Source organism: Brachyhypopomus gauderio, chromosome 1 (genome assembly GCF_052324685.1).
Source record: "Brachyhypopomus gauderio isolate BG-103 chromosome 1, BGAUD_0.2, whole genome shotgun sequence".
Taxonomy (NCBI): domain Eukaryota; kingdom Metazoa; phylum Chordata; class Actinopteri; order Gymnotiformes; family Hypopomidae; genus Brachyhypopomus; species Brachyhypopomus gauderio.
The window spans coordinates 20931223-20943796 of NC_135211.1; the positions used below are offsets into that span (position 1 = coordinate 20931223).

Below are 12574 nucleotides of genomic sequence, written 5' to 3' on the forward strand. Positions count from 1 at the left end.
TTCATCTGTTTGATCCTTCAGTTCAGCCAAATTATCAATATTCACTCAAAATGTCTTTGAGTCTTAAACAATGTTTTATTATACATTACGGAAAAAAGACAATGCCTATGGTGCATACATATTCTGACACATGAAATCAGAAGCGAGATGTGCAAGTGCGTAGTTATTGAGCCACTGTGTCCTTCAGTCAAGAGTATGGATGAGCTGTCTGGTCACTCCCCGTGGCCCTGTCACATGACCACTGTTCTGTAACGCACGTCTGGACTGAACAAAGCAGGACGCATCAAACAGACAACATGACTGAGTGGTTCACGCCTTCACAGCTGCTGGTTGTACATAAACACGTACAGTACATACTTAAAAGTGTGCTATGATGACATTGGCAAGACAAAGAGGTTGACGGCAAATAAACTCAGACTGATGTGTTTCCCTGAAGAGCAGAGACTGAGTTCACAGCCAGATATAAGGCACATCACTACTCCTCTTCAAAACCACTAAAACCCAAAAATTCTAATGAAGCAGAACTTAGCTGGCGGGCTGACGCCCAGTATGAAGGTGTGTGTGTGTGTGTGTGTGTGATGGTCCTTTGACCCATTCCTCTCATAGGTTTGGGGCAAACCAGTTTAAGAACTTCATGGCCACCTCGAAGCCCAAGAAGCAAGCCTGCATGAGAGAGAGAGAGAGAGAGAGAGAGAGAGAGAGAGAGAGAGAGAGAGAGAGAGAGAGAGAGACAGAAAGGAAGGATTGAATTGAGATGAACAGTGAGTGGCAGAAAGACAGAGGTTAGCATAGCTGATCTCTGCCTAGGACACACAAGCCACAACATGTGTATGCAGGAGGGGGCTACCCTGGAGGAGGGCTGCTACCCTGCAGTGTTGAAGACACACAGTACTTTTTAGGCTGGAACATGTATGTGCAGTCAGTTAAATGTGCAGTGATGTGCTCATGTGTGTGTGTGTGTGTGTGAGAGAGAGAGAGAGAGAGAGAGAAAGAGAGAGAGAGAGTGTGAGTGAGTGAGTGAGTGAGTGAGAGAGTGAGAGAGAGAAACACTTACAGCATTAGCGGGAAAAGCTCGGAGCATAACTGCGTTAAAACCTTTATAAAGTGAGGCCACACCCTCCTCTCGGATCAGCTCCCTCAAAACATCCCGGAAACCGTTAGGGTACTTTCCTGCTGGTGCTAGAGGAACAAACAGAAAATAACACAGGACACATTTTCTTGTTGCATCTGTTGAACCATGTGTTGAATTCTTCACACTGCAGTATGTTCTAGAATCTCCAGTATGTTCTAGAATCTACTTCTCAAGATTAGGGGGGAGACTCACCTGTCTGGAAGCGGGATTTAAGCACATCGGGGGGAATGGCGACGGCCCAGTTAAAGATTCCTGCCATACCGCCAGCAAACAGCACACTGAGCACGCTCAGTTCGTTTGGGCTTCAGAAAGACGGAACACAAACATCACATCCCATCCACCCAAAGTCCAATATCCCGTCCCAGCTACAGCCGTTAGCACAGACTAGCACACTATATATCGCCAACATTCACAGTGTCCTACTGCGTCTTTCTTGGTTGGTTAATTAAAGTTTCATCTCAGTAGGTGTTGTCCTTCTTCAAACAAAAGCACACAATTTTAACAAAAAACTATGTAGTTAAACAGAATAGACACGATAAAATGACAAAACCATGCGAATAGACACACTAACAAGGAGTTTATCCTCGGCAGATCTCACACGCACGCACGCACAGACAGACAGACAGACAGACAGACAGTCAGACAGACAGTCAGACAGACACACCTCTTGCCCTCAGGAGTGAGGATGTTTTTCAGCCACTCGTAAGTCATGAAGTACATCCCACTGGCTGGCACATCTGGAACACAGAGACATCCACATAGAGACAGCTGTCAATCATCCACATAGAGACAGCTGTCAATCATCCACATAGAGACAGCTGTCAATCCCTCCAACACAGACACTGGCTCCAGCCTGGCTCCCATTTCAAGAACCAACTCTCTGTCTAGAACCAACTCTCACCCACACAAATGGACAGCTACACACAGGGCCAACTCTCAATCACATTTAATACACTCCCACAACTCATTATGCTTAGAATATTTGGAGCTACTCCAAGATCTTTAATTAATCTTCAATTTAATGCTAATGAAATTAAAAATGTCCTCTGTAGATGGTTTATTGATATGTAACTAACACTGGCCTAAAGAATTTACAAACCAATGAGCAACCATAGTAAATTGCAATGAAAACAGAGCCGGCACTATCCCAGAGGCCCTGAACTTACAAACCTTAACCCTAACCTAACCCATTCATAGCCCATATAAACGAAGATGCTAAAATTCTGTAGAGTAGTGCAGTGCGGGTGGAGGAGAACACACCCCTCATCAGGGTCAGGGCGGTGCCTTTATACACGCCACGCACGCCCCCCTCCCTGTAGATCTGCTTCACACAGTCCAAGGGCCCGGCGTACTTAATCTCTCCTGAGGCTGCCTGGATCTGGGATTGAAAACACACACACACACAGACACACACACACACTTTTGTTGCATTTTATTCTACCAGATGTGTATATAGATTAATGTGCATTAACTAAAATCTGGCATCCATATACTGAAAACATAGCCTTACAACATAATGCATTTATAGTACATATATAGTAGACAGTATATAGTAGATAGTTGTACATAATGTTGTATCAGATTGGTTTCCATTCTGTAATTTCTGGTCCTAGACTCTGCAGTGTTGTAGTTGGAGACTCAAGATTCCTAAAGTAGGACTGAGCCATGATATTCTGATGTACAGAGCTCTACCTGCCCCTCTACCTGCTCATGTTGCAGGGTTTGTACCCACTCCTGTCCCCATACCTGTATTTCTGACACCTACCTGTAGGAGACATTTGATTCTTTCTCCAGGTGCCATGATGGCTGTAGTGAACACACCCGAGAGCATGCCAGCTGCAAACAGCTGAGGATACCTGACACACACACACACGCGCACCCATAAAGAGGTAGGACACACCACATTACCCAAATTTCCAAAACTCTGAAATAGTCAAATTCTTGGAAATGCCACACAAGTACAGGAGTCCACAGGCGATCTGTGACTTAAGACAGACTCCCGTATTCTGCAGAGACAGTGTTCGACAGAGAACACTCACGTTAGAATGTCATCGGGGCTTTTCTGCTGTAGCTTCTTGCCAAGGCCAAAACCAAAGAAACACACAGCAAACATGGGAGTGACCCCAATGATAGGAGCTGCCATGCCCTTATACAGCCCACGAACACCCTGGGGGGGCAGGAGAGAGAAACGTGGAGGGGTGTGGAGGAAGGAGTGAGATGGAAAGAGAAAGACAAAAATAGAGGAGGAAAGTGAATTAGAGAATGAGACCTTTTCTTAAATATTTGGGTAAGAGTCTTGTAAAGTGTATCCAGGTAATCTGAAAAATGCTCACCCACCTCCCTGCCGAGGGTCTTTCTGAAGCAGTCGAAGGTTCCGGCATACAGAGGTCTTTCACCCGGGCCAGGTTTGGGTTGGGTCTGTAGACGTACCTGTGCAGAGAAACACAAGTTAATTTTAAACCCCAAATAACACATTTTTTTTTTACCTCTAAAGAAATGGATAAATAACTGCATGCATGTTTTCAGGAGTGCTGTCACGTGGTATGAATGGCATGACAGCAGAAAAAAATCTGGGTCAAAGGTGTAAAGTCCACGTAGCCTTACTAACTTACTACCACAACACCCCCCCCCCCCCCCCCCCCCAATAATTCCAATCTACATATTTAAAACAACCTGTTAAATTTGTTTACTTTTCCAAGGTAGATAGGTAGCTTCTTACCATTTGTAACAATCATTTAAATAACTCAGTTATTCAGTTTTATAATACCTCAAGTCCACACTAGTTTAATTTATGCAGTTTTCTTTTTGATGGTTTACGGTACTTTTATTTTGTCACCGCTTAAAAGAATGTTTTGATTTGACTTAAAGGGAGCGCGTGAATCACTTTCAGTTAATCTGCGCTAATGCGAACACGACAAAATAACGGAAATCTGTGAGTGGTGAAATGGACAATGGATTTTAAAATTTAGCCCCTAGCTGGAAAGGGAACAAGGTATTTGATTGATTAAATTTGTGTTTTGAAGTTCGTGTCTACCGTTATAAAGTATGTATTGTTTTATATGTATCCTTAAACTCATCTATACAAGTTGTAATGTTCGCTAACTGCGATGCTAACGAGGCTACCGTATGTTTAAACTGGGTTTTCTGTCACGGCAGTAGTGTCAGTCAACCTAACATTTTCTTTTTCTGTGCCTTTAATTAATCTACAGAAACTGGTTTTTGTTTGTTTGTCTCACATGAATAATATTCATTTCGTTTTTTATAGCTCTTACGGTGTGTTTGTGAAACCACGGCATTAAAATCTTCATAAACCATCAGTTGGCTTTACCGTCTTTTCTGGCTGGGTGGCTACAGTAAGAGCTTCACCCACATCGACCCTGACGGCTGCGATCTACTGCAACGGTGTCGCGGAGGGATCTTCATTGAACTGTGTTGCTTCGCCTCCCGCTGTTTGTTACAGTGGGCTCATCGCCGTGCAGCAATACATTCTTAACGGTTTTAACGGTCTCTCCTACACCATATGGAACAGCAGCCTAAAGGACTCGGTGTAACGGTCAGTTACGGACACGATATTGCAAATCAGTTAAAGACCCAATACTGTGAGTAAAATGGGCAAAGGGAAGAACTCTTCAAGGCAAACTAAATGAATGATATGCATGGTGAATATTTCACACTCACATCTCTTGATTAAGTGAAATTCAAGTAACATACATCTGAAAGTATTAATGGATGTTTGCATTTAAAGACATTATTGTAGTTTGTTTCCATGGAAGTCTAAGTGTTGAGAGTAATTTAATACTGAATTAGTTCATCAAGCATAGTATTACAGCACTGCATTTTCTATTGGTGCATTTTCCATATACAACATTGGTGTATAAGGTTTTGTTATTTACGTTGAGTGTTGTAGGTAGTGCTGCCTTCTCTGTTTTTTGTGTTAAATCGTATTGCCTCCATTTCACTTTAACTGCAAGCAAATAACCAATTCAATGTTAGGTAATTCAGATGTAGGAGAGCTTGAGGAGCAGGTTGACAGTCTTCAACATGTAGCCCAAGATCAGATGGTCATGTTTCTTAAGGCTCCAGAGACATCTGAGGAACATTACCTTCAAGGAGAAAGTTTAAGCAAAAATGATTCTCAAGAGAAACCTCATGAAGCAGATGTGGAACTGCCATCACAACGTCACTCCGTTCGAGCACGATGTCCTACTGAAAAAATGCGTGCCTTTCAAAGGGAGGAAGCTGAGAAAAGAGAAAAGAGGCTGCTCTCCCGGTATGACCAGTGGAAAATCCAAGCACGCAAGGCAAGAGAACAGCTAATGTCAGATATTCCAGAGAGTCAGTTAGGACTTCTCATCGACACATTGGAGAAGGGTAAGGATGACATAATGAAAATGTTTTTTGAAATTCGCGACATTATCACACCTACAGCTGAGTTAAGGCGACGAGTAGATGCTTGTGAAGCTGTCACAAAGGACATTGTCAAAATTGCATACGAGAGAATTGCTGGAGTTGATGGCGAGTTTAATGCAGAACATGAAAAGGGTCGTCTCCAGGAGCTGCTTGACCATGTCTATGCACATTCAATCTATGGCTCAGTAATTTCACAGAGGAGCTCTAAATCGGGCCTCCATTCCATTGCCTCTTCGGTGGTAGCGAAACGGGCAGATGCTGCAGCAGATCTGGCAGCAAAGGAGGCAGAGTATGAAATGCTGCTAGAAGAAAGGAAGCACAGGGAGATAATAGAACAGCAACAAAGAGCTCTAGAGGTTCAGCGTCATGAATTGGAGCGATTACAGGCAGAGAGAGAGCTAAAGGCAGCAAGAGCTAGGTTGGAAGCTTATAATGAGGAGGCAGCTCGAGAAGCAATCACACATATTGACTCCGACCATAGGAACAAGGTTAAAAGGGAAACAAGTGCAACAAATCCGGCAGCTGTCTGTCAATCCAATGACGCAATGTCTCCCCTTGCGGAGGTATCCCTCCTGGCCCAGGCCTTTCAAGATAATATGGCATTAAGTAGACTTCCTGTTCCCGAACCATTTGTGTTTGTCGGAGATCCAATTCAGTTTCTTGAATGGAAATCCTGCTTTCAGTTCCTCATTGACAGAAGATGCATCTCTCCTGGTGAAAAGCTGTTTTATTTAAAGAAATATGTTGGTGGCCCCGCTCGCAAAGTGTTAGAGGGCACCTTCTATAGGAATGACAGGGAAGCCTTTCAGGATGCGTGGTCCAAGCTGAACCAGCGATATGGACAGCCATTTGCAATCCAAAGAGCCTTTCGAACAAGACTTGCCAATTGGACAAAAATTCAGTCAAAGGATGCTTTAGGGCTTAGAGAACTGTCTGACTTCCTGAGTTCTTGCAAGGAAGCTATCCCCTATGTCAAGGGTCTTGAAATACTAAACGACTGTGAAGAGAATCAAAAGATTGTTCAAAAACTTCCTGACTGGGCAGCCTCACGCTGGAACAGACAAGTTACTCAAGCCTTAACTGAAAGGCAAGAGTTCCCTACGTTTGAGGAATTCGCGGCTTTCATAGCCATGGAAGCAGAAGTCGCATGCAACCCAATCACCTCCTTTCATGCACTCCATTCCTTAGATTCCTCCTCTGATAAATGCAATCCTAGAGAGCATAAAAAGACCAAAGCTCATGTCCTCAGCAGTCAAGTTATTACAGACACTGAGAGTCAACGGTCTTCTAGAAACGGTGAGAAGCCCCCTTGTGTACTATGTCAAGATCATAGACACAGGCTTCATGGTTGTCCTAAGTTCACAGCCATGTCATTGGAAGAACGGCGGAACTATGTGAAGGAAAGGAAGCTGTGTTATGGTTGTTTGAAGGCTGGTCATAATGCAAAGGAGTGTCATCGTCGTCACACCTGCGACACCTGTAAAAGGAAACACCCCACATGTCTCCATGACGACAGTTATCAGAAGAAGGAAACTTCCGCGCCTTCTTCTGACTCTTCTCGGGTCAATGCAACAGAAACTGCAACTTCAATGTCACTCAGCATAGCAGGAGAGAGCACTCTGAACACATCCATGGTTGTACCAGTATGGGTGTCAGCAAAGAGTAATCCATGTAGGGAAAGGCTAGTATATGCACTTTTAGATACTCAAAGTGACACCACCTTTGTTGATCATGGTGTAAGTGACATACTACAAGCTGAGAAATACCCAGTGAAACTTAAGTTGACTACCATGAGTGGAAAGGGCATGATTCTCCCAAGTGAAAGGGTATTGGGACTTCGTGTAAGAGGCTATAGCTCTGCCGAATACATTGAACTTCCACCTACCTATACAAAGGATTGCATACCCTTGAATTACATGCATATTCCTACCTGTGAGACAGTCAGTAAATGGGCCCATCTTTCAGAAATAGCTGATGAAATCCAACCACTCAAGGACTGTGAAGTAGGGTTGCTGATAGGCTACAACTGTCCTAGAGCATTGGCACCAAAACAGGTTATTTTGGGAGGGGATGATGAACCATTTGCCATTCGAACAGACTTGGGTTGGAGTGTTGTAGGGCGTTCTTCACCCACGCTTGACTCTCTTCCTCTCACCAACTTGTGTCATCGCACCTCTGTCAAAGAGCTACCTCTTGTAACTCCTACAGAGGTAATCCGTGCTTTAGAATCTGACTTCCAGGATGGAACGAAAGACAGTAAGACAGTGTCTCAAGATGATGTCTTGTTCCTGAGCCAGTTAGGGGAGAGTATACGGAAAAATAGTGAGGGTCACTATGAAATGCCTCTTCCCTTCAAAAGGAGACCCAGTCTACCAGACAATAAGAATCTGGCAGTACTGCGACTTAACCATCTAAAGAGGAAACTGGCAAAGGACAAGAAGTATAAGGAACACTATGTCAAGTTTATGGAGGAGGTCATTTGTAAGGGAGATGCAGAGGAAGTCCAAGACACTGGTGTTGAAGGTGAAAAATGGTACATCCCACACCATGGCATCTACCACACGAAAAAACCTGACAAACTTCGAGTAGTGTTTGACTGTTCAGCGAGTTACAAAGGAACTAGCTTGAACGACCACCTTCTCTCTGGACCTGATTTGCTGAACAATTTAATTGGTGTTCTCATTAGGTTTCGTCAACACCCTATCGCATTAATGTGCGATGTGGAAAGGATGTTTCACCAGTTCCACGTACATGAAGCTGACAGAAACTTTCTGCGCTTTCTTTGGTGGAGCAATGGCGATTTCAACACAGTGCCCAAGGAATTCCGTATGAGGGTACATCTGTTTGGTGCAGCGTCTTCCCCGGGCTGTGCCAACTATGGGCTGAAATATCTGGCTAAAGAGAACAAGGACCTTTATCCTCTTGGCGCTCAGTTTGTCACAAGGGACTTTTATGTAGATGATGGGGTCGCAAGTGTGGGTAGCATTGATGATGCCATTCAACTCGCTAGAGAAGCTCAAAAGCTTTGTGCCAGTGGTGGTCTTCGACTGCACAAGTTTGTGTCCAATAATAGAGCGGTCTTAGATAGCATACCGCCATCAGAGCGGTCAGCGGATGTTGGGAACCTTGATCTAGCCTTTGATGACTTGCCATTAGAGAGAACATTGGGGATCCAGTGGGACCCACAATCTGACTCTTTCAAATTCAGCATCAGTCTTAAAGGACAGCCTGCAACTCGCCGTGGAGTTTTATCCACGGTTGCGTCGCTGTACGATCCCTTGGGATTAGTAGCCCCATTTGTCCTTAATGGGAAAAGTATACTTCAGGAGGCATGCAGGCGTGGCACTGGCTGGGATGATGACTTGGGGGATGAGCTTCAATCTAGATGGGAGGACTGGAGATATGATTTGGCCAATCTGGACCAGGTCACCATATCTCGTAGTTATGCACCACACGGGTTTGGTAAGGTCACTAAGACTGAACTGCATCACTTCTCTGATGCAAGCACAAAGGGTTATGGGCAGTGTTCCTATTTGAGGTTTTGCAATGAAAGGGGGGATGTGCATTGTGCCCTTGTCATTGGGAAATCCAGAGTAGCTCCTACGAAAGTCACAACTATCCCAAGGCTGGAATTAACTGCTGCAGTTGTTTCGGTGAAAATGAGCAACATGCTCAAAGAGGAATTGGCATCCCTTGAGGCAGAGGAGTTCTTCTGGACTGACTCCAAGGTGGTTTTGGGGTATATTAAAAACGAGGCAAGGCGTTTTCACACATTTGTTGCAAACAGAGTCCAAAGGATACATCTGGGCTCAAATCCTCGACAGTGGAGATATGTCGCCTCTAATGAGAACCCTGCTGATCATGCCTCCAGGGGCCTTACCCCCAAGGAACTTATGACATCTACGTGGTTCACGGGTCCAAAGTTCTTGTGGAAAGAGGAATTTCAGCTGCCAGCAGATGTGACTCCAGAGCTGGAGTTAGGAGATCCTGAGGTGAGAAGAGCTCGATCTCTGAGAACCCAAACATTAGAGCAAGAAAACATAATTAGTCGTCTTTCCAGGTTTTCTTCTTGGTCCCGAGCCGTTAGAGCTGTAGCACGGATTCTCAGATACATCAACAGGAACAAATCAAAGAGCCTTACTACGATGGAGGAAAGAGATAACGCGGAATACCTGATTATCAGGAATCTACAGGGGGAAATATTTCAAGAGGAGCTGAGCATCCTGAGCAGAGGTAATCCCCTACCATCCCACAACAGGTTGCTCCGTTTAAATGCATTCATTGACAAGGATGGGATTCTTAAGGTGGGAGGAAGATTGGGCAATTCATCTCTTGCCAACTCCTTTAAACATCCCACAATTCTCCCCAAAGACCATCATATTACGAGATTGATCATTGCTCATAATCATGAGAAGGTTGAGCATCAAGGTAAAGGTTTCACCCTTAACCAAATAAGAGCAAACGGCTACTGGATTCCAGGAATTAGTCGTGCAGTAGCAGCTTATATTCATCACTGCATAACCTGCAAAAAACTAAGAAAACCTGTAGAAGAGCAAAAGATGGCTGACTTGCCTCCAGAACGCATAGAACGCTCCGCTCCCTTTACTTACAGTGGGATGGACTGTTTCGGCCCATTTGCTACAAAACAAGGACGAAAGGTGCACAAGCGATATGGTCTGCTCTTCACCTGTTTTTACTCAAGGGCAATCCACATCGAGATGCTCGACGATATGTCAACAGACGCCTTCATCAATAGTCTTCGATGCTTCATTGGCATCCGCGGTGCGGTGCGACAAATAAAGTCAGATCAAGGGAGTAACTTTGTGGGAGCAAAGCATGAGTTCACTGAAGCTCTCAAAGAGGTGGATTCAGAACGCATAGCTACATTCCTTGCAGAGAAGCAATGTGACTTTATCATGAACGCACCCTGTGCCAGCCATGCTGGTGGTGTCTGGGAGAGGCAGATTAGGACAGTGAGAAGTATCCTTCGGTCAACAATGGCGCTGTCTTCTGACAGACTGAACGATGCATCTTTACGGGCCTTTTTGTATGAAGCAATGGCTATTGTGAACAGTCGCCCACTTACAGTGGACAATCTCTCAGATCCTAACAGCCTTGAACCCCTAACCCCCAACCATCTCCTTACCCAGAAATCTGACAGAGCTTTACCTCCACCTGGTGAATTTGTCAGAGAGGACATATACGGAAAGAAGAGATGGCGGCATGTTCAGTACTTAGCTGAGCAATTTTGGAGCCGATGGCGCAAAGAGTACCTTACTACCATTGCAACAAGGCAGCGCTGGCATTCACCAAAAAGGAACATGCAAACTGGTGACATCGTACTGATAAAGGATGATGATCTACCTAGGTGTGAGTGGCGACTAGGTAGAGTTTCCGAGACCACTCGTGATAAGGACGGGTTCGTTAGAAGAGTCAAAGTGCACTTGGGTGACAAGCAGCTTGGTAAGAAGGGTGAACGCCTAAGTAAGTTGTCAGTCTTGGAGCGCCCAGTTCAGAAGCTAGTCCTGTTGCAAGAAGCAGGTTGAACTCTGATCCTCCGCTCCTCAAGCTCTTATTTCTGCAAACCCATTTGTAATCTAGTGATTTACCTTCCTACTGCTTTAACTTACATTGTCACACATACATAGGTTAGGATCACACTGGAATCATTCACGCTTTCCATAATCTTCAAGTTCTGTTAGAAATCATTAATGATTGGTGGGAGTGTAACAATCATTTAAATAACTCAGTTATTCAGTTTTATAATACCTCAAGTCCACACTAGTTTAATTTATGCAGTTTTCTTTTTGATGGTTTACGGTACTTTTATTTTGTCACCGCTTAAAAGAATGTTTTGATTTGACTTAAAGGGAGCGCGTGAATCACTTTCAGTTAATCTGCGCTAATGCGAACACGACAAAATAACGGAAATCTGTGAGTGGTGAAATGGACAATGGATTTTAAAATTTAGCCCCTAGCTGGAAAGGGAACAAGGTATTTGATTGATTAAATTTGTGTTTTGAAGTTCGTGTCTACCGTTATAAAGTATGTATTGTTTTATATGTATCCTTAAACTCATCTATACAAGTTGTAATGTTCGCTAACTGCGATGCTAACGAGGCTACCGTATGTTTAAACTGGGTTTTCTGTCACGGCAGTAGTGTCAGTCAACCTAACATTTTCTTTTTCTGTGCCTTTAATTAATCTACAGAAACTGGTTTTTGTTTGTTTGTCTCACATGAATAATATTCATTTCGTTTTTTATAGCTCTTACGGTGTGTTTGTGAAACCACGGCATTAAAATCTTCATAAACCATCAGTTGGCTTTACCGTCTTTTCTGGCTGGGTGGCTACACCATTTACCTAACATCTCATAGCCCGGGGCTAAAACAGCTCTAGATATCCCTAGCTAACTTTTTACAAAAGAATAACTACAGACAGCAGTGGTCGCATATTTTGTTCCATTGAGAGCCGTACGATGTGTAATGCAGGGTATCTACCTGCAGTTTTATTCGATATTTAATTTACAAATGACTGAATGAAATAATGCATTAACATACCTTTATTGTGTCTAGTGGATGACCAGCAAATACTAGACACACTCCTCCAAATCCACCGGCGAAAAAATTCTTCGCAGGACTAATAGGTTGCGGTTGTTTTGACATGACTGAAAAGCCGTTGGAGAGACAGGTGTCAAGTTTGCAAGGTCAAAACGAAATGCCCCCCAAAAGTCTGTGCAGATGTGCACTGACTAGGTAACGAAGCACAGCTAGCTAGGTTAGCGAACTAAAGAGACTTTGCTGTCACTCCAGCGCAAAATGTGGACCTTTCACCTAAATATCCATCCGGACATATTTTACTGTTACACTAACCCATGACGTGGTACCGTCCCTATAAAATGTCCGTGTAAGAATCATGCTCTAAATAAAACCATTTAAAACGTCTCACTAATAACATTTTGAAACACTCTGCTTATGCGTAAATAATACACATTATGTGTCATGTATCATATTAGGTACTGCCAACATCAGT

At 43.9% G+C, this 12574-nt stretch overlaps 2 protein-coding genes across 2 annotated transcripts; one reads left to right on the top strand and one right to left on the bottom strand.

The window, feature by feature from the left end:
• Positions 1-55: 55 nt before the first annotated feature.
• Positions 56-12401, bottom strand: slc25a20 (solute carrier family 25 member 20). The gene is made up of 9 exons (XM_077001938.1): positions 12103-12401; positions 3470-3562; positions 3172-3299; positions 2898-2988; positions 2393-2510; positions 1797-1869; positions 1325-1434; positions 1055-1179; positions 56-663 (listed from the first exon to the last, which is right to left on the bottom strand). The coding sequence occupies exons 1-9, from the start codon at positions 12205-12207 to the stop codon at positions 601-603; spliced, it is 906 nt and encodes a 301-aa protein (XP_076858053.1). The 5' UTR covers positions 12208-12401; the 3' UTR covers positions 56-600.
• Positions 3840-11879, top strand: LOC143512031 (uncharacterized). The gene is made up of 2 exons (XM_077001898.1): positions 3840-4124; positions 4398-11879. Exon 2 carries the CDS (start codon positions 5119-5121, stop codon positions 11086-11088), a length of 5970 nt encoding a protein of 1989 aa, XP_076858013.1. The 5' UTR covers positions 3840-4124; positions 4398-5118; the 3' UTR covers positions 11089-11879.
• Positions 12402-12574: the final 173 nt, after the last annotated feature.